The sequence below is a fragment of the Epinephelus fuscoguttatus genome, linkage group LG4 (genome assembly GCF_011397635.1).
Source record: "Epinephelus fuscoguttatus linkage group LG4, E.fuscoguttatus.final_Chr_v1".
Classification (NCBI taxonomy): Eukaryota; Metazoa; Chordata; class Actinopteri; order Perciformes; family Serranidae; genus Epinephelus; species Epinephelus fuscoguttatus.
The window spans coordinates 39733277-39754519 of record NC_064755.1 but is presented as its reverse complement, the minus strand read 5'-3'; the positions used below and the strand labels follow the sequence as shown (position 1 = coordinate 39754519).

The following is a 21243-nucleotide window of genomic DNA, read 5'->3' as shown; positions in this document are numbered from 1 at the left end:
GCTTTTTGGGCCGCAGGGGATTTTTTTTTGCTGCAATACTGTGAGTGGCCACTGGGAAAAATTGGAAGCAAGACTGAGCTGTGCTCCTGAGGCGGGGGCAGTACCTTTGGCGTCTCCTTCAAGATATTGCTTTTGTGAAATGTTTGGGTTCATTATGCAGCTCCATCAGTGAAATAAAAAAAAATCTGCCCTTCATATCATGCTATCAAGCTGAAAGTTCCAGGTGTGTATAAAGTGAAGATAAACTTGGACAAGTATCACAGAGATTAGAGATTAGATTTATCTTTCGTTTATTTAAAAATCATATTTGAATTGTATACGACAAAACTTGTCAGTGTGCACACAAAGTAAACTATTAAAATCACAAAGGTTTTAATTTCTGTAGCAGCTGCTGTTGTGGAGCTGATTTGTCTGAGAATATGTCAAATAAACTGCAGCACCAGGTTTTATGGGGGAGCAGTGTCTGAGGTACAAACATTATTAAACTAAACTTACAGTAACTGACTTCTGTCACTTCATGTCATAAAATCTAAAGTGTTGAGTAGCAGCTCAGTGATGATGATGTTTGTGACGTCAGCGCTTTGCAGAGGAGCGAGACACCGCTTTGGCAAACTGCTCACAGTGGACCCGTCCATCAGGTCCAACTCCCGCCTCCTTCAGCAGCTCGTCCACTGACAACAGAAACACAACTGTCAGTCAAAGTCTGTTTAATGGAACTGTAGCATTTCAAGAGGAGCCACCTCAGTGACATGCCCTGAATATTTTCAATTCTCGTCAGTTTGTCATTCAAAGCAGTTAAATATAGATTTATTGAATATAATTTTATATTATTAACTCAGAGCATTTTTAAACAAACACTGCATTCTTTCCACCTCCTGCATCATCACCCCTTATGATGCAAGTGCAGCATTAATTATCTGACTCATTTATGCTGTTGCTATTGATCACTTTGTGATAAATGAAATAAACACAGATTAACAGACAATGCAGTGATAACACTCAGTGAGCTTTCTTGTTAAATGAAAAACATCTGCAGCAAACTGCCACATCATTTAAAGGCCTCCTTTTTTAGTTGGCGCTGACTGTTGCTTCCAACAGTTTAGGTTAAAATTAAAATCAGGTGTCTCTGCTGCAATGGATAAAAAAGAATTTATCTCACTGATCATGATGCAATAATTTCAAGTGAACTGTTCAGTTAAACTTAAATTCACATCATACACTGCTCAAAAAAATAAAGGGAACACATAATCATCACAGAGTAACTCAAAGTCAATCAAACTCCTGGGATATCAACCTGTCCAGTCAGGACGCAATACTGACTGTGAATCAGTTTCACCTGCTGTTGTGCAAACTGGACAGACCAGGATGAAATCAGACTGTATGCTGGTGCAGTGGGCCCTGGGTTCCTTCTGATGCATGACCATGCCTGGCCTCATGTGGCTGGAGGGTGTCATCAGTTCCTAGATGACAAAGGCATTGATACTATTGATTGGCCCGCCCATTCCCCAGACCTGAATCCAATCAAGCACCTTTGGTAAATCATGTATCGTAGCATGCAGCCCCGCCACATCGCACCACAGACTGTCCAGGAGCTCACTGATGCCCTGATCCAGGTCTGGGAGGAGATCCCCCAGGAGACCATCAGGAGCACGTCCAGACGTTGTAGGGAACGAATACAGGCACATGGAGGCCATACACACTACTGAGCCACATTATGAGTTGTCCTGAGGAAATTCACAGAAGTTGGATCAGCCTGTGATCTGATTTTTCCACTTTGATTTTGGGTATGATTCTGAATCCAGTCCTAAATGAGTTAATGATTTTGGTTTCCATGGATTGTTCTTACATTATTTTGTTTTCAACGAATTACAATAAAGATTTTCATCTGAAATATTTCATTCATCGAGATCTGGGATGTGTGATTTAAGTGTTCCCTTTATTTTTTTGAGCAGTGTATTTTAAGCTCAATGTCTTACACACATGCTTCATTTTCTGCACCCTCAAAGTCATTGTTTTTAATGTAGACGTGCAGCAGACACGCTCAAATGCCAGAGCAATGCCACTGTGGCGTGCACGCATTCCCAGGCGCCCATTTTTCAGGGCACAATGGCTGCGTCCTGAGATGATCACAGTTAATTTTTTGGAATGCTTCAATGCACACCGCATTTCAACCATCACAGCCGACAGGCATCTTTCCCTTCATCCATAAATATCAGTCTGTGATAAATATGGAGGAGAATTTGTTCATGTTAGTGCAGAGCTAATCTCTCAAGACAGATTCTGCAATTTACATTGTAGAATCTGTCGGCAGCCCTGTGTGAAAGACGACTAGAGAGGGGGGGAGGGCAGGGCTTTGAGTTTGAACAATGCTGCGCTTTAGCCAATCACAATGGAGGGGGAGTGGCCGAGATGTGCAGGTGTCCCCAGGAAATGTGTAGCCTACCTACAGAAACAGCAAGCTGCGGGTCCATAGCGACCGCTCCACCCAAATCGCCATCTTGTCAACGTGAAAAAAAAAAAAAAAAATTCCAGCGGATGTCTGAGTTACAACATGATTGAGCTAACTGGAGCAATTTCATGTCGTATCCGGCAACGGGAGGCTCTTAACAGATGACGTCCTGATGTTAGTTTTGCTAACTGTCCCTGTCAGCTGCAGCCACTGATGCTTTCTAGACATCGTGATTTCCCATAACTGAATAAATACCACACATAGCAACACAAAACTGCTTTGCTAGCTCAATTATGTTGTAACTAAGATATCCGCTGGAAAAAAATATTTTATTCACGGACCGTTTATTGAGTTATTACCTTATTTTTATACAGTCTATGGTTATTACAGACACCACTAACGGCTAACACTCACAGCTAACGGTTAGCCCAGCTAATCTACGATAACCATGTTATTAATTACAAAACGCGCACACAGAAATAGTAATGTTTGTTCAATCATTGTGTTTATAGAGTTAACAAACATCAGATTATCTACATGGTGATATAGTGACGTGAAAATGTGATATATAGCTAAACTCTGCTGGTTTTCTACCCGAAGTATTTGTAAACAACACGGCGATTCCCTGGGGGCACCGCCAGAAGTGAAGGGCGTGAGCAATTGCCGAGGCTCCTGCACTTCCGTTAGTCGAAAAACTACGGGCTGTGCCTCCAGAGGTAAAGGAAGAAAAAAAAAAAAAGGGGGGGTTTTTTAACCAATGGATTTCCAGATTGGTGCAGAGCTGCCAGAGCGTTTCATCTGTCCTATGGACAATAGTGCTACACACAAACAGCTCCTGGAAGAAGATCAGCTCTGTACTTAGGATTGCAGGTAAATAGGCTATGATACAGTGAAGGTTATGGTTGCTTAGCAACCTCAGATGCAACCTGCTGCTGCGCTCTTGAAAGCTGGCCCAGAAAAAGGCTCAAGAGCAGCACCAAATGCCCGACCTTCTGTTTTCCAGGTATTTACAGTCCATCTGTTATTTCAGTGTGATGCATTCCATATCTTGAGACAACCCAGTCGCTGGAAAAGATCATGTTTTGGCTCAAAGTACCCAGTTTTTGAGGCACCATCTCTGTTGGAGTAACAGCAACAGGTCCCTAAAAAAACATACCCACATTTGGTTCCTTAAAAAGCTGCTGAAAACACAGTGTTGACTCAGTTTTGTTGTTTGTTGGTCTTGAACAGTGGTCTGCAGCTTGATGGGCGTCTCACCCATGACACCTACAAATGTAACTTATTGATGGTTTACAGAAATGTGCAATGCCAACATTTTTTTTCTTACGACTGGGCTGCTGGATCTCATTTTAAACTTAAAACTCAAAATTAATTAAACCATCAATTACTTGCAAATATTGAAAGCTGAACTTCATTTCATTCAACAAGAGATCTGAACCCATTCAGATTCAATAAGATGATTTGATAGTGGATTCAAACTGACCTCGACCTCCCTCAGATATTTACATCAGAATATCATAAGTTGCTGTACTGAAAGATAGAAAGCAAACTCATATTTCAGTTGTGGATTATTACTTCAACTGAAGTTTTTCCCATAGTATTTATCTGACTCAGTGGGTAAATTGACTTCAATGACTTCAGTATGAGACACAGCGTTCAGTCTGCCGCTGTGACGCCTGAATGAACTCAGTCTATGGATGAATGTGAGTCAATTATTAGCATAAGTGAAGTCAAAGACAACATGCTGCTGAAGCCCTGAGGTGACTGTAAGCAGTCAGTCATTTAGAAAGGTTTGTGATTCATTGTGAAGAATAATGAAAGTGCTCCTGAAGGCTCAAAGAGAGAAAAGACACAGAGGACTAGAAATAAAAGTTTCATCAGCAAATGAAAGAAACAGTTTTAAGCAGTTCCGGAGGACTCTTGGTGCAAAAAAATTACACTCATTATTATTAGTGATCTGTGAGCTCCTGTAATGCCAATGTCGCTCCACATTTCCAGCGTCTACAGAGGGCTAATCAGACAGAATAACTGCAAACACCTGTGTGGGTAGAGAAGGCCTCTTGTTTCAGGACGCTCAAGAAATCTCTTGAACTGAAAGCAGACTGAAATATTTTTACCTCGCTGGCAGAGATATTTGTATCCCATTTGACTGAAGGATGTAATATAACTGTTCCTTTTCTCTTCTTTCTGCCTCTTCATTTTTAATCTTCATTAAAGGATAAGTGAGTAAGATTTAAGAATATTTAGTGGCATCCAACAGTGAGGATTGCAGATTGCAACCAGCTGAAACTTGTTAGAATTCATTCAGTGTTAATTGCTCAGGAAGTTTTTACCAGGAGCTGAAATATCTGCAGAGGAAAACTAACGGACATGGGGATTGAAAGTGGTAAAAACACAAATTTAAGGAGTTTCACACTAAAAATCACTTCTAACTACAGTGGCTGACATGAGTGTTTGGTTTGTCTGTTCTGGGCTACTGTAGATACATGGTGGTGTAACATTGCAATGTCTGTGGACAAAGACCAGGGGTCAGTTGCACAAAACACCTTAAGTTAAGATTTTCCTTTAAGTCCTCGTTAAGGTTTTCTCAAAATAAAATCAGTTGTACAAAATACCCTGAAGTCTTCTCCTTAAGGATTCCTCAAAATGTTCACTTAAGTATTTATGTTTTCTCCTTGTCTTGAACCTATACTTAAGGAATTGTTAGACTGTTGCACAAAAGACCTTTGCAACCAAAGCAAAGTTAAAAAGAAAAAAAACCTTGAGGTACCTCTGACTTTATCTTAACTGCAACATGACCGGGATTATGGTGATAAATGAAAAAAACTAACGTGCCCCGAGAAAAGTGTTCTGTAACCAGGAGAACACAATAGATACACTTTACACGTAAGACGTGACAGAATCAATTTTTGTTGCATTTTCTTCCTGTAGTCGTTTTCTGTTTTCTGGTATTTGGGGATTTGATTGAAAAGTTCATCTGCCAGAGAGAGGTGGTAACATTGAAGAAATACTTAGCAGAAGACAAGTGTGCTGGATATTTAATCTGCAAACTCACAAAGGTTTAAATGATGAGATACCAAGGCATGTCATGCTGTAATGGATTTGGGATCTCAAAAAGACCAGTTTATGACACATGGCATAAGAATATACAATGTTGAACATTTTGAATGATTTATGAAAACTGCAAGGCTGATGTGTTCATTCATAAGATGAACATTTTTGTAAACAATTTTGTAAATAGCCTTTATTGTGTAAGGAACCCAGGGTTTTTAGGTATTCCCTTTTGTTTTTCTTGTTCCCTTGTTTTTTCGTTTGTGGGATATGTGACATATGGTGCACAGGCTGTTGTCAGTTCTTGAGAAACACACCCACAGCTGATTAATTCTCTCACACCTGTCCACAACTGCAAAATGGTGGGACAGTTTCTGTTTAAGCTCAGTGTTGGAAATAATGGTGTTGAGCACTCCAGGAGGACTGAAACGTTAGTGTAAAGAGCAGTGTGTGGGGTTTTTTGTTCAAAGACTGAACTGATATTTTCCAACGCACCTGCACCTGAGACAGTTGGCTGTGCTAATACCTTTCTTCAAACATATTGCCTGGTATTTGGGGATCAAATTTACTTTGTAGTTTGTGCATTATATAATTGTTTTCCTCCAAAAGTATAATTTTTTCCTCCTCTGACCAGTTTGGTTTTCTTGTCCTCTTCTTTCTTTTTCACTATCAAACTCTAAGGCAACTTTGTGAGACAATAACAGGCATCCCAAACCAAGGAAACCTTTTAAGGGATTCTGTGCAAGTCCCTCAGCAAAGGAGAAATCAAGCCTTAAGTGTTGTACTTCAGGAGAAAACTTCGAAATGGTCCCAGCTCCCTATGTAGACATAAACCGCTCATTCCAAGGTTATAAAAACACTTATTTTCAGGTGATGATACATTAAAGAAAAGAAAATATAATACATATATTCAATTTCTGTCAGTATATACAACCTAAATCCTACACACTGACTTAAATCCTTTAAGTAAAAGCCCCTAACCTTGTAAATTTTGTAGATGTCCAAGGAGCTTCACATAACACGATTAAAATAAAGGAACAGAAAAAGTACAATAAAAGAACAATAGCATGGGTGTGGTAACAACAGCAACATAACAGGAGAGTAAAAACTGACAGAAACTCAAAGTTAATACCACATGACATATTCTGCTGGATGTAAAAGACAAAACGTGTGTGTTTAGGTGTTCATCAATTCACCGCTCTCACCCTCTTGATCAGTCAGCTTCTCTCCCAGCCCGGTGAGTTTGGCTCTCAGCTCGGAGGCAAGGATGAAGCCTTTCTGCTCCTTGTCAGCCATCCTCATGGCCTCCAGGATCTCCTCCTCGGGCGCCTCCTGCTGGAGCTGCCGGTGCATGATGCTCAGGAAGATGGAGAAATCCAGCTCTCCGCCCCAATCTGCAGGAAGATATTTACTTTTACTGGACAGGTCCAATTTCTGTAATGTTGCCCGTGGAAAGATAAGATGACTTTATTGATCTCTGCAGGAGAAATGAGGACAGGGAAGAAGGAGAAGTAAGAAGAGTGTGTGCGGGAGGAAAAGATAATAACCCAGTGAAAATGAATTAAGATGTTCAAACACTGCAGTAATATAACAATGTAAGGAGCGGTGCTGCTTGATAAACTGCTGACAGTTTAAACATGTTAAATAAACTGCATGAGTGGAAACTGAGCTTGTTAATTACAGCAACTACAGACAGAATTTCCCCTCAGATTTACTTAAATATGGATGAAACAAAGATAACACAAGAGAAAGTCGGATATAAGCAGCCTTTATGTTTACAGGCAGAAATATTAAAGCCATAATAAAAAATAAGCATTGCTGCTGTCATGGGAACGATGTAATGTTTCAGCACAACCTTCAGGCGTTCTTCACTTTTTCTTCTTACTGTTGTCTGTTAGAAAAACAAAGATGGTAAAACAGACAGCAAAGAGGCAAATTTGTTCCAGTAAGTTAAGATCGAGTTTTTTTAAGCAGTGTTAATTTTGACAAGAATTTAGTTTTAGTCTTAGATTCTTGCTGAAATTTGTAATTGGTTAAAAGTCATTCTTAGTCAGTTTTTAAAATCAAGAATTAAACAGTTTAAGTTTTTGTCTAATTTCTAATTAGACTAATTTCAATTTCAAATCCTACTTAGAGGACAACTATGAGCTGACAAAAATGACAGGAAGTCCCCAGGGCTCCATTCTGGAACCTCTTCTGTTTAACATCAACATGCTTCCATTGGCTCAGATTATGGAAAATAACAAAATATTTTACCATAATTGTGCAGACGATACACAAATTTACATAACCATATTACCAGGGGACTACAGTCCAATACATGCTCCGACTGAGTGCACTGAACAAATCAATGATTGGCTGTGCCACAAAAAACAACTCTCAGCATCAGTCAGCAATGTTAAAAACCACAGTCCAAGCCAGAAATCTTGATATAGTCATGGACTTAGACATGAATTTTAATAGCCGAGAAAGAAAGACTGAGGATGTTCTGAGGTCTTGACACTGACTTCTCGTCTCTCAGAGAATCAAGTTTGAAATATTACTGTTGGTTTATAAAGCACTGAATGGTTTAGGGCCAAAAGACATTTCTAAACTTCTGCTACAGTATAAACCATCCAAAACTCTCAGATCGTCTGGTTCAGGTCTGCTTTGTGACCCCAGAGTCAACACTAAACACGGAGGAGCTGTGTTTACTTTTTATTTACCACATATCTGGAGAAAAATCCCAGAAAACTGCAGGTCTGCTTCAACTAAATTATTTAAATCAAGGCTGAAGACTTTTCAGTTTGTCACTGCCTTTAATTAATTTGAATATTTGTTCATTTCTTACACTGCACTATAACTTTTATTGTTGTTTTTAATTTTACTTTGTATTCTCTGGCTCTTTAATGGTGATATTATGTGTTTCTTTTGCACTTTATCTTTATGTTATTCATATTTTCGGTAAAGGCCTCTTAATTGCTGTGTTAACAAAATGTGCTGTATAAATAAACTCGCCTTGCCTCGCCTATCCAGAAATGCACGACAGCAATAATGATGCTCACAGCAGAGTGCAACTTAATATCCTCACAGTATAATTTCATAACTTAGGTAGACGGGGTGACAAATGCAAGACACTGGCAGAGAGTGGCGACAGCCAGCGAGGCACCTCTAGTGAAGAGACTCAAGTGAGCAGATGTGTCTTAAAATTTTGTCTCATATTGGAAATTTTCCAACACGCTCTCAGCACAAATCATCACATAATGCTGCCTTGTCAGTGGCCTTTCATGTCTACATATTTCATGCAAGGTATCCTTCTGCGTCTGCTGTTGACCTTCCAGATTGCTCTACCAATGGCAGACAGACAACAAAACCACATGGTTAGGTTTAGAAAAACAACATCTTGGTATGGTAGTTGAGAAGTGAACAACAGGCTCCCGGGTAAAAGTCCAGTGTTTGTTGAACCCGCCCACCCTATAGGGACTTTCAGCTCCTTATATTATGTAGTTAACAACAGCATTTCAACTTGTTCCAGCGGTGTGCCAGGTGCAGTCTGGCTCACCAAAAGTGTATCATAACAATGCATAGGGTTACTTCCTGTAACGTTGCATACTGCCACCACCTAACCATGTTTGATACTGCTATGAAAGGTGGCTTTTGGCATCAGGTGTCTGATGCCAAAATCACTGACAAAGTGGTGGTATTCAAAGACTTTGGAATGGGAACAGGCTGAAATTTTCACAAGGAATAAAAGAATAAAACGAATCGGACTCAGTGCACAAGGTTTCTGTGTGTGACGATTTTTATCCGATGACAGATATAAACAACGCGTACGAAAAATACAGACTTGGTGTTCAAAGGCCTGAACTCATTGTTGGTTTAGGTTTACAAATGATATTTGTTGATAAGATGAGAAATATATAAACTCATCAGCCTCATCCTTTAACAGATAAAGACACATTTAGAGAACTGGCAGAAGTTGTGTAGTGTGTTTTTGCTTTTTGTGATATTTAAGATTTGAGCCGCTTCTGTCATGATCCTACAGAAGACAGCGTGCGCCGAGACATTATGATGATGACGATAATGATGATGATGATTATGATGATGTAAAAAGCTGAAATAAGGTCAGATTGAAGCTGTATTCAGCCAACCAGCAGCAGTCACTGTTGCAGCTCTGTGCTCACACTGTGTGTAATGTTTGATTATCATTTGCTTTATGTGTAACTCAGTCTTGTTATGCACTCCCGCAGTGACCCACAAGAGTCATTAGTTTCGGTTCATGTATCGTGTGAGGTGATGACACGCACTGTAATGCAGAACCGTGGACATGCAGCGCTTTGACAGAATCACTTTGTGTTCAGTTATGTTCATATTGGTGCTAAAAATATTCGTTGAAAAATCAAACACCTACAGTTTGAGCTGTTGATCAGGCAGAGAATGTTCTGTTTCCAGCTTCTCAAGAGGACAGGATTTTTTTTTTCAGTTGAATGTTTTTGGGTTTTAAATTATGAAACAGATGAACAAGCATTTTGTTGATATCATCTGTCAGTGGAAAATTGCATAGTTTTTCTCTGACATTCACAAACTAAATGATTCATCAAGTTGCAGCCCAAGTTTATGTCTCAGAAGTACACACAGAAGTAATAAACTGGTACGAATGAAACAACCAAAGACCCCGACACACTGAGATAACAGATCTGGCAGGTTTATTGCATTTCACACTGTGTGAAGTGGGTCCAATAAATCTTATCTGTGTCAGACCATAAAAATTATTTTAAGACAAGTCAGTGCAGTTGTCCAAGAAATGTCTGAGTCATAGCGCTGGACTTAAAAATATAAATACAAGCAGAGACACATCATAAACTCAAAACAACCAAAACAGGAAACAGACTTTGGTCATCAAGCGGTTGTTTTTGTTTTGTTGTTTTTTAAACCCTTCATGGTCAGATTGGTTGGTTTGTAGAGGTCATTGTCTTCTATCTCCAAAATTCGAAATCAATGAAATGTAGGACAGATTTTTGATTGACAACCATCACATTTCTTTCACAATGTCGACTTTTGTCTCAGACAACTCACATTCATACTGTGTAAATGAGACAGCAGTTGTAGTTGATAGTCATAAAGTTGCAAGTGTGAGGGATTATTTCCAGCATCCCTGATTCTAGAAGTAAAAGGTCCCGTTAATTTCCCTTAAACAATGTTAGGTGGCTGACAGTTGGAGAACTGGTACAGCTTGGATCTGCATGAAAGTCTCCTGCAGACAACCTGCAGACATGAAGACTGAAGGAAAGAAGTCAACTCTGGATTCCAGGGTGCATTTCAGCAAGAAACATCCAGCTGACACTATAATAACTTCACCTGACTTCCTCCTTTTCTCTTGTCATAATTAGTACAGCCACCAGAGGGTGCTGTGACTTGAACATAGACAGATGATTTTGGGGCATTTGTTCAAACAACTTAGTCTCCTATAAACTTTTTCAGTATGTTACCTTCTTTGCAACTGCATAGAATTCAACTAAGGATCAGTTTATAAGACACAAAGCAGATGTGTTGCTATTTTTACCAAAAAACATATTTCACTGTGTTGGCTGAGAGAAAAATATTGACAGTCAGACAGGTGAGATGGTCACAGGTGTGAGGTGGTCATGGGTGTACCAATGGTGTGGCTCATCAGGTGTCGTTGGACTTCAGAGGGAGTGGGGTTTGACCCGAGACATCGCATCACTGTGATCAGCTCCCGGGCTTCAATCTTCCCTTTCCGCTGGCGGTCATACAGAGAGAAACACTCCTTAAACTCTGCAACACACACAGTCATGTTTCCATCACTTCAGAGGACATCACATTAACTTACCTTCATCCCTGGAGAGTTACCCCAAAAGTAAAGCAAGTCCCCACAATGTGACTATGAAAAGAGGTTTATGTCCCCACAACATTAGTAAAACACACACAGAGTCATGTTTTCTTCACATCAGGGGCCATTACTTTGACTTACCTTAATTTTTTGGAGACTTACCTAATCATTTACCTGAACCTTACCCCAGCCTTAGCCCAAGATTATTTACCTTATGGGGACTTGCGTTTTATCCCCAAACGAAAGTGAGTCCTCACAATGTTACTATATAAACAGATTTATGTCCTCACAAAACCAAGGTTTGTAAAGCAAAGCAGCAAATGTTTATATATTTTTTCCAATGCATTATCATGAGATGCTGGATGAACAAGTCCTGAAACTTCAGAGAAGATTAGAAACACACAGAGTGGAGCACCTTTCTTCATTTTTTTTTTAATTTAAAAATGGCCAAATAAAGTAAGTATCAAGGAAGTTCTCATCCAGTTTGTAGACAATTCGTTTTTGAAAAATTTGAATTAAAAGTAAAATTAATATCATGAACACATAAGGAGATCCTGCACCAGGAATGAGAGAAAGAAGATTAAAATAAACAAACAAACAAAAAGATTTTTAGCCTTCTTTTTTTTTTTTTTTTTTTGCTAGTTCTGGTTTTATGCACATTTCTGGTTTGGTTTAGTCTAAGTGTTTTCTGAAAACCCCACTGCACATATGCTCAAAGGCAGACAGATACATTTAGAGAACAGCTGGTGAACTTAAAGGAGCATTTAGCAGCTAAAAAGATGGATATTTCCTTCAGGAGTTGGAGACCAAAAACAGAGCTAAAAGAGTGATTACTGGACTGACATGCATCAGGTGGAACATGCTAACATGCTAAACTAAGATGATGGTCAATATTATATCTGCTGAACATCAGCATGTTAGCATTTAGCTCATTATATGCCTTTTATGACCCTTGTAAAGCATTTTAAAGGTCCAGTGTGTGATTTAGGAGGATATATTGGTAGAAATGGTATATAATATTCATAACTATATTTTCATTAGATTATTATAACCTGACACAACGAGTCATTGCGTTTTCCTTATCTTTGAATGAGCTGATCAAATCACATATAGAGTGGGTCCTCTTCAAGCAGCAACCTCTGCAGCTGAAAAATGAAGCCAACGTGACGGTCCTCTAATGGCCACTAGAGGCTGGCTCCAGAAGCCAGTCAATCCTCATAGACCCTCATGTTAAAATGCCCAACTTTACAGCAGAAATACATGTTTAGAGCCTGGTATAAAAAGGGTTTTGATCTCCGTAGCCATTTCCCTGTTCATGACAACTGCACAGGGAGTGAATTTACATATAACTCACCTCTTTGTTAAGGATTAAATTTATGCATATTTAAGGCCATGACCACTTTCAGTGTCTATCGATAGTGTCGTTGGCTTCTCGGTCAGATCCACCCCTCGCTTCTCCACAGCTCCAGCTTGTGTTCACATCTGGCTCCAAAAAGACAAGATGGCGACAGCCGAAATGCCAAACTCAAGTCTTCAAAACTGGAGTCCACAAACCAGTAGGTGACATCATGGTAGCTACAGTCTATGGTCCTTTCCTATAGAGTTGCCATGTTGTTTGTACAGTAGCCCAAAAAGGACAAGCCAAACACTGGCTCTGAAAGGGGCCATTTCCTTTTTCACCACCACCGTAGTTCTTGGCACATGGGAGAAGTTTCAGTTGGTTGCAACATCAGCACTAGATGCCACTAAATCAAACACAGTGGATCTTTAATTTGCCTTTATGAACAAACTTTCCTTATAGATTGAATATCTTTGACATTTGGACTGTAGGTTAAACAAAACAAGACATTTGAGGATGTCACCTTGAGAAATGTGGAAAATTGTGATGTGTATTTTTGCCTATTTTCTGACATTTAGCAGATTAAACGATGAATCTATTGGTCTGAAAAATAATCAGCAACGAAAATAATCATTAGTTGCAGCAGCCCTAAAGACCTTCAAACTGATACAGTCACTGATAACGTGTTAACCTGTGAACACAAAAACATCTTAGCTGCTGAACTAGATACAATACACAGAAACAAAGCCTCAATAACTCCTCTGCTTCCAAATAGAGAGAATAATATGAATGAATGCCTCTTCATTAGGCTAAAAACTGTTCAGAGAGAAAACCTTTGTATTTAATCACATTAGCAGGTCGAGGAAGTCGGCCAACAGATCGCTGTGTGAATCTGCTCAGCGTGAACAAGGACAAGTGCTGCTTTGTTCTGAAAACTCTGCTGTCTGATTAAATAACATCACTGCTGATCTGTTTGACTGTGACAGAGGAATAATCTCATGAAATTACTGCATTTGCTCCCTGTGCTGCCGAAAGAGCATAGAGCAGTTTATTCACTTCAGCGCTCGTGTCATCACTCATTTCAGCTGTAATGTGAAATGTGTGAGAGTCTTACCGTTAATCTGATCCTGGGTCAGGAACTTCGCCTGTGAAGAAACCAGGAAAACATGAGTGAAGGGTAAAAAAGCAGTAAGTAGGTTACAGGTGAAATCTGGGTGACAGTGTGAAGCTACAAAGAGGACTCAGTAATTATCTCACCATTGTGGCTGTGTGTGTGAGAGAGTGTGTGTGTGAGCCTGTCTGAACTCTGCCGGCTGTTACTCAGCTCAGGAAACTGATCCAGGCTGCTGTAAGATGAGGAACGTAATGGAAGTGGATGGAGGATCCTGGCTAGGTATCCATGAGGAGGGAAGGCACTGAGGGGCAGGACAGGGACAGGACACCCCTCCAGCTCAGTGTGTCACGTTCACTTCTCATTTTGTATTCAGACCGTTTTTTTATCTTTCATTCATGCATTAAAATTGAGCTCAATCTTGTGTTTTCGGGTGTCGGGGTGTTCTACTGCACGTGATTTAAAAATAGAACAACACCAGAGGGAGTTGGATAAATGTTCTCAAGTGATGTCACTTGAGTCGGCATCAAGTTTGAAAAGTAAATAATCTGGAGTTGTGGAGGGAGGAAGACGAGAGTTTACCAGAGCTCTGCAGCCAGCTGGTCATTTCTGCTGAAGGCTCGAGTCTCCAGGATACATCAGCTGCTGCTAGCATACCACACTATGACCTAACTCCTAACTGTCAGAGGGAGAGATGCATTGTGGGTTATGTTGGCAGCAAGTTTGGATGAGGAAAAAGATTTTTTTTTTTTAAAGTAAGTCCAGTATGAGTCCAACAGAACCCTGACTGGTATACTGATTAGGCATTCACTTCCCACAGTGCAATCCCTAGAGTAGAGATTTAAGTTTTTTGCATTCAACTTAGCATTAAAAACATGTGCAAAACAAAACTTACCAACCCAGTCTTATCCCGAAGTCGTCAAATACCAGCGCTTGGTTGGTGACTTTCAGCGTCTGCCACCGATGAAAAAAGATGTCCTGTCACATCAGCATGAATCGTGGCTGGTTTCCATTATTGTTAAACAGCGCTTGGCAGCATTGGAGGGAAATGTGGCTGGACAACACCGTAAATTAAGTGACCAGAAGTCTAAGTCCATGAGCAGGAGGGGTGGTGGATAGGTCCAAAAACCACGACTTTCACCCGGGAGGCAGGTGTTCTCTTCCCGAAATATTGTAAAGCCAGACTCTGTTTTTTTTTTTTTTTCCAAACCTAACCACGTAAGTGTGTTGTTGAAGGAAAGAAAATGTCAATCCGCAGTTGTACCGATTTACTACTTTTATTTTGAAAGAGACTGTATGCAAACTGTACATTTCCTGTGAAAACTGAGTGTATTTTGAAAACAGACAATGGATGTAACAGGCTGAACTTGACACGGCCTCCCAGAACGTCAACAACCAACACACCCAGGGTACCTTTCACATTATATCTCAATGTGGAAAGTCCATGACCAAACATCGATATGTGGCCAGGTCGGAATGAGAATGTGATGAACTTAGAAGCAGATGAATGGGAAACACAACAGAAAACCAGAGGCATCAACAGGCTTGTGAGTCAAAAGAAGAAAAGGCCTCTAATTGAAATAAAATACAATTATCTGTTTAAGAGCAACAATGTGTCCCAGAAATTATGTTTCTGTGTTGTTAAATTATTGTTTGTCCAATTATGCTGCAAGTGTGTGACACCAGAGTCCCGTCTGTGGTTTAGGAAAAACAAATACTTCAGCTTAAGGTTTGAGAAAAATTGGCATTTTGGTTAAAACATTGTGTCTCATGCTTCAAGCCGCTGCTGACTTTTCTGTGTCTATCCTCTGGTTATGTTTGTGTACTCACAGCACTTTAGGTTACAGTCAGGAAAAGATCAGTTGAGAGTCAAAATGTCGAGACATTTAAATTGACATTTTAATTAACACTGAAACACAACCATAATCTTTATGTAACCTTGCATTGTTTTTGTTGTGCTGGGGAGAAATGTGCCCTGTCAGATGTTTTGTCTCATGCCCTCAGTCAGATCGTGCCCTCAGACACACCTCTGCTCTTCATTGTTGTGATCAGGTGAACCCCAAACCACAGTAACAGTAATCAAAAGTAAACCTGGGAGAGACTTTATTAGATTTTTCCATTCAGAGGAAAAGTTACAGCTGATGTCTCCCACTCTGAACCCTCCCTCCCCATTCCCACCTCCCCTCCCTTGCAGAGTCAACATACAAGAGCACACTGACGCTGTCACAGGAGTGTGTTTCTCAGCTCCAGTCTGGCCTAACCCCTCTGATTGAGATTTTCTGGCTGCAGCAGCTGACAGGGACAACAGCAAACTGTTTTTCTCTCTCTTCCATGTCATCAGGATGTTGTGCATGCTTGCTAAACCAGCTCCTGAACATCCCATGTCAAATACAAAGCTTCACTTTGTTTTGTGTCCACTGCAAGAATTTTTTGTTGTACCTTCATCTAGATAATCTCTGAGTGCAGGAATGTTTCTAGAATCAGGTGTTATTTACTCAAGTCTGCTGTATTCTCTCTTTTTGGAACAGTCATCGTGAAACAAATAGGGTTTGAGCTGTGCGCTGCAGATGGAGAGGACAACAGTAGTAAAAGTTGTTGTATCCTTCCTCCACATCACCACACACTGCTCTATTTTCTGCTCCTGTGGGTGTAGAGATCTCACTGTACATGCTTAAAGCTGTATTCTACTGGCATAGTATTGAGTACAGTAATGAATAGATGCTGCACGGCTGAATTGGATCAACCTAAATGTTCCATATGTGATTCCCTCCAACATGTGAATGACTCGTTTTCCACATGCCTCCACAGAAAAAAGCAGCTTCATTCACCATCAAGAAAACAGCAAACAGGGTAAACACAAATATCAGCAGGAGCCAGAGGTTAAATGAAACAAACTATAGCTGAACTTCACACATGCTTCAGTTAATGAGTTCAGTTCTTTTCAGACCAGCGATGCCTCGTGGACATGCTGTAAAATAAAAACACATTGCACTTTAAACGGACCTGCGGGAGAGCTGCAGGATAAAATCCACAAATATTCATGAGTGGGCCAAACGTGGAATTTCAGCAGTTTTAATTTGGTCTGTTGTGCTGCAGGAAAAGATCTGCTGGAGGATTTGCTGTTCAAATGTCATTAATATTTTATATCTTTAGCAATTTTCTCGAAGCAGGCTTTTGCTTTTCAGAAAATAGGATGAAAACATCAGGAACAAAAGAAAACATCAGAAATGTCTGAGTTATTCAACCAGTCAACAAACAAACAAACAAAGAGATATGTTATTGCTATTTAAATGTGCTAATCACACAAAGTAAAATAATTAATCCTGCCATCCAGCATCATTAGAAATATGCCTAAATTGTATTATTAATACGAGTCCATACCCATTGGTAGCTTTGTCACCTTCTACCTATGCCAATCCTCAATGTCTATGTGCAGTTTCACATAGATTGACCACGTCAGTGAGTAGAAAAACGTGGGACAGACAGAATGACTGACTGACTGACTGACTGACTGACTGACTGACAGAATGACACACTGACAGTTTCCATGATTATGTACAGCATACCATACCATGACTTAGTCATACCAAACATTAGAAAAAAAAACCAAAACATTGGTCCACAGGGGGAGCCACAGCGATCGGTCGCATTTTAGCCATTTTAAGCATTTTTCTGTTGTTATAGCACCACCCAGTTGCCAATTAGAGTTAAATTTCTCCAGTCACCTTGAGGCGTCCTGTTCTACATATCTACCAAGTTTAGTAAAAATCCATATGGCGGTTAGGCCTAGATAAGGAATTAGCTCTCTTTTGTTTGATGGGGTCAATAATGGAGGGGTCCCCTCAGATTATGTGTGGTCATATGCCTACAAAGTTGCGTGGTGATGGGTGAAACCCTTGAGATGTTATACACCTTTATGTGATGAGCCACGCCCTCCGCAATATTCATTGCCTTATAGAAGCTCAGTTTTAGTAAGTTTTCCAACTTTTGCCAAGAGGGAACTTTAGATATTGCTCCCTAGATTATGTTCACCCAGTTTCATGCAGATCGCTCAAACTTCCTAGGAAGAGATCCATTTGAAGTGTTTTTCAAAAAATTCAAAATGGCAGAAAATCTATATAAGCAGAAGTTATGGGTTCTTGAGGCAAATGTGTTCCTCATGAGGAGTGGCATCTCTGTGCAAAGTTTCATGTCTCTACGACATACGGGGCATGAGATATGCCCATTCAAATTTTGCAATTTCAATCGGTTGCTATAGCGCCCCCCTTTGGCCAATTGATGTAATATTGCTTCATCCGCATCCTCCCATGACCCTCTACCACTGTGCCAAATTTCACATGGATTGACCAAGTCAGTGAGGAGAAAAACGTGGAACAGACACACAGACAGACAGAGTTTTCGTAATTTTATAGTAATAGTATAGTATAGTATAGTTTTGTATAGTATATAGTATAGATTACCTTGCAAAATTATATTTGGCCTGATTTAAAGATTCAGTGTGTAAGATTTAGGGGGATTTAGTGGCGGAGGAGGATTGCAGATACAACCAGCTGAAACTTCTCCTGGTTAGAATTCCTTCAGTGTTCACTGTTCAAGAGGTTTTTACCTTGAGCTGAATTATCCACAGAGGTCTCTTCTTCTCTGAAGCAAAGGAAACAGGTGATTTAGACTTGTACAAACAGTGAATAAAGAAGTTTCATGCTTTAAAAAAATGGTGTTTTTCCTACACTGTTTGGTATGTATGAGGTGGGCTGCTCACCCAACAACTGCTAACCTGTGCTCACCTTTTTTCTTTGATAACTTAACTAAAAAAATTGTGTTTTTCCTGACACAAAAATGAGCACAAATGTAACTACCTAGAGCCAGTGTTTAGTTTATTTATCCTGGGCTATTGTAGGAACATGGCAGTACATCATGGTGATCGCTGCAGACAAGGACCCGAGTGGCTCATTTTAAGGTAACAAAAACATGATTGACATTATATAATGATTCTTATTCTTCTAACCATAAAACAAAAATAGAAAATAAAAAAATAGAGCACTAAATATATTAAACTGTGACCATGGACTAATGACTAAGAACAGATCTGGACCCCAGTTGGGAACCACTGCTGTAAAGCCTCTAAATTAGAAGCTCAGGAACCAGTGTCTCACAGGTTTATGTTCCTGTACAGAGCAAGTATGTAGTGTGGACCGGCAGCTGGAGAGGTGCCAGTTTGCATCCTGCTGAGTTGCCCTTAAGCACAGCAACAAACCTCCAACATGCTCCAGGGATGCTGTATGATGGCTGACCTATCTAAAGCACTCTGAGAATGCATGTGTGCATGTGAAACTGAATTGTGTGGACTGACAAAGAATCTTTCTTTTCTAGCTCACTGCAGTTTGGCCGCTTTGAATGCTGGTGTGGGCAAGCTTTATTTGTTAACATGTGCTGTGAGCACATGTTAACAAATAAAGGTGTTTCAACATGTTTATATAAAGTCCTCAAAAGAAGCTATGGCCTTGAAAATATTCAAAAGGAAAGAACAGACAATAAACACATTTGGAATAGACGAACTGAATAGAAAGAGAAGGTGAGTAGAAAGGGTCATAATTACAAACAACAGAAATATTTTAGCAAGTGAAGAAGTGAAAAGTTGATTTGAAATACCGACATTTAAACCTTTACAACCATCATGGGAGAAACTTGTATGCTTTTAATCACAGACAGTTCACCCCTCAAGGCTTTTACTTTCATCAAGGGTCAGTTGGAGCTCCACACCCTGCTCAATAAAGCAGACTGTTTGAGGTTCATTAACATAACACTGAGTGGGTGTGAGTGTTCCTGACCCCTCCCGTAACGTTAGTGTCCATATCTATCAGGACATTGTCTCAGTGGGACAATAGGTTCTGAACTGAACTTTAGCTTATACCACTTTTTTTAAAATGTCATCATGTCACACAAAACTTTGTCAGATGTTCATATTAAAGGTGGTCAAAGTAAAAAGGAGTAAAAACCTCAGGCGTCTGAACTGTTCTGAATCCGCTGTTTTTCTACGTCAGATCATGATGGATTGCTATATATGTTTATCTGCAAGTGTTTACAGTACATACACTGCTACATGTAGCTTCATGCTAACATCAGGGAAACATGGTCGCTGATGATTTTGGATCATATTCCTGCTGGAACATGTCCGGTTATGTTCAGAAGCTTTTATTGGTGATTGGTGATTTCACGATAGAAAGTGCTGCTGTCCTTTGTTACAGTCATTCTCTGGCTGCAATGACAGTGTAGAGACACTAGGCTTTGTTATACAGAGATCGTGCTATAGAGCAGCTATGGAGTCCCTTCTTCATGCCACTTTTGCATTTTTAACACAGAATCAAACGCAGTGGTGTACGGTAGCTAGGATGGGCCCCAGCACCAGATTTTGCATCGAAATAGCTAACCCTATGTTTTACAGTATTGACACATACAGACTTGATGTTGGACAACATCAACATACATATTACTGAGCAATCATCACTACAAATCTGTATATGACAAAAATACCAAATAAAATGAGAAATTATTCATTAAATTAGGTTTATTTATAGTTTTTATAGTTTCTGTAAAAGGGGCCATAAAAGTTTCTTATAGATTGCTACTGACTATTTTACAAAAGATAAAAAGAGACACTGATGGAGATGCATTTGCCTTTCTCGAGGGCATATATAGCAGATGACAGCATTTTTATTTTAATGTGAGTTCTTCTTTAAACACAGGTGTATTTCTGAGGTGGCGAAATGAATCACTAGCAAGGGCCCATTCTCTGCTCTAGAGAGAGTGGGTCCCCCAACAGTACTCTCTATGGACCCCTGCCTAATGAGCCCCTGCAACATCATTCTGGATCCTGTGTGTGATTACAGACTGCATCCTGGCATTGCATAATGAAAAGGGACGCGATGGGCATGACGTGTAATTCAGCAGTGTCGGCCTCTAGGTAACTGCCCATTGGTCCGACAGCCCATTGTTCCAACCATATTAAACCCATTGTTCTGAAGTCCATTCTGAAATCATCATGATGCCCTGTGGTTAAGATCTGGTTAGGTTTAGGCACAAAAACCACTTGGTTAGGGTTAGAAAAAGATCATGGTGTGGGTTAAAATGAAAAAGAAAGTGACAAACACATAATCCGTGAGCCTACTTCGTCTCAAGCCTTTCCCAGCTGACCCAGAGCCGGTTGCGGCGCACCATCAAGGCAGAAATACGCCCACCGGGAGCCGTTCAGCACCGTGGACAGTTGGACTAATGGGATGTTGGACCAATGGGCTGTCGGACCAATGACATGGACCCGGCCTCTAGTGCAACAGCTGCTTGTTTTAAACAATAACATCAGCATAAGATGACAATAACAACCATTTACTGTCTCTGTTATATGACAGCTGATCTCGTCCCCTGCTCAGAGTGTAAGGAGCTCCTGGACTTCATTGTTTTCAATTTGT

The 21243-nt window shown here is 40.1% G+C and overlaps 1 protein-coding gene across 1 annotated transcript; it reads right to left on the bottom strand.

The window, feature by feature from the left end:
* Positions 1-573: 573 nt before the first annotated feature.
* Positions 574-14025, bottom strand: calml4b (calmodulin-like 4b). The gene is made up of 5 exons (XM_049575280.1): positions 13927-14025; positions 13784-13814; positions 11135-11275; positions 6706-6894; positions 574-671 (listed from the first exon to the last, which is right to left on the bottom strand). The coding sequence occupies exons 1-5, from the start codon at positions 13927-13929 to the stop codon at positions 574-576; spliced, it is 462 nt and encodes a 153-aa protein (XP_049431237.1). The 5' UTR covers positions 13930-14025.
* Between the last annotated feature and the right edge of the window lie 7218 nt (positions 14026-21243).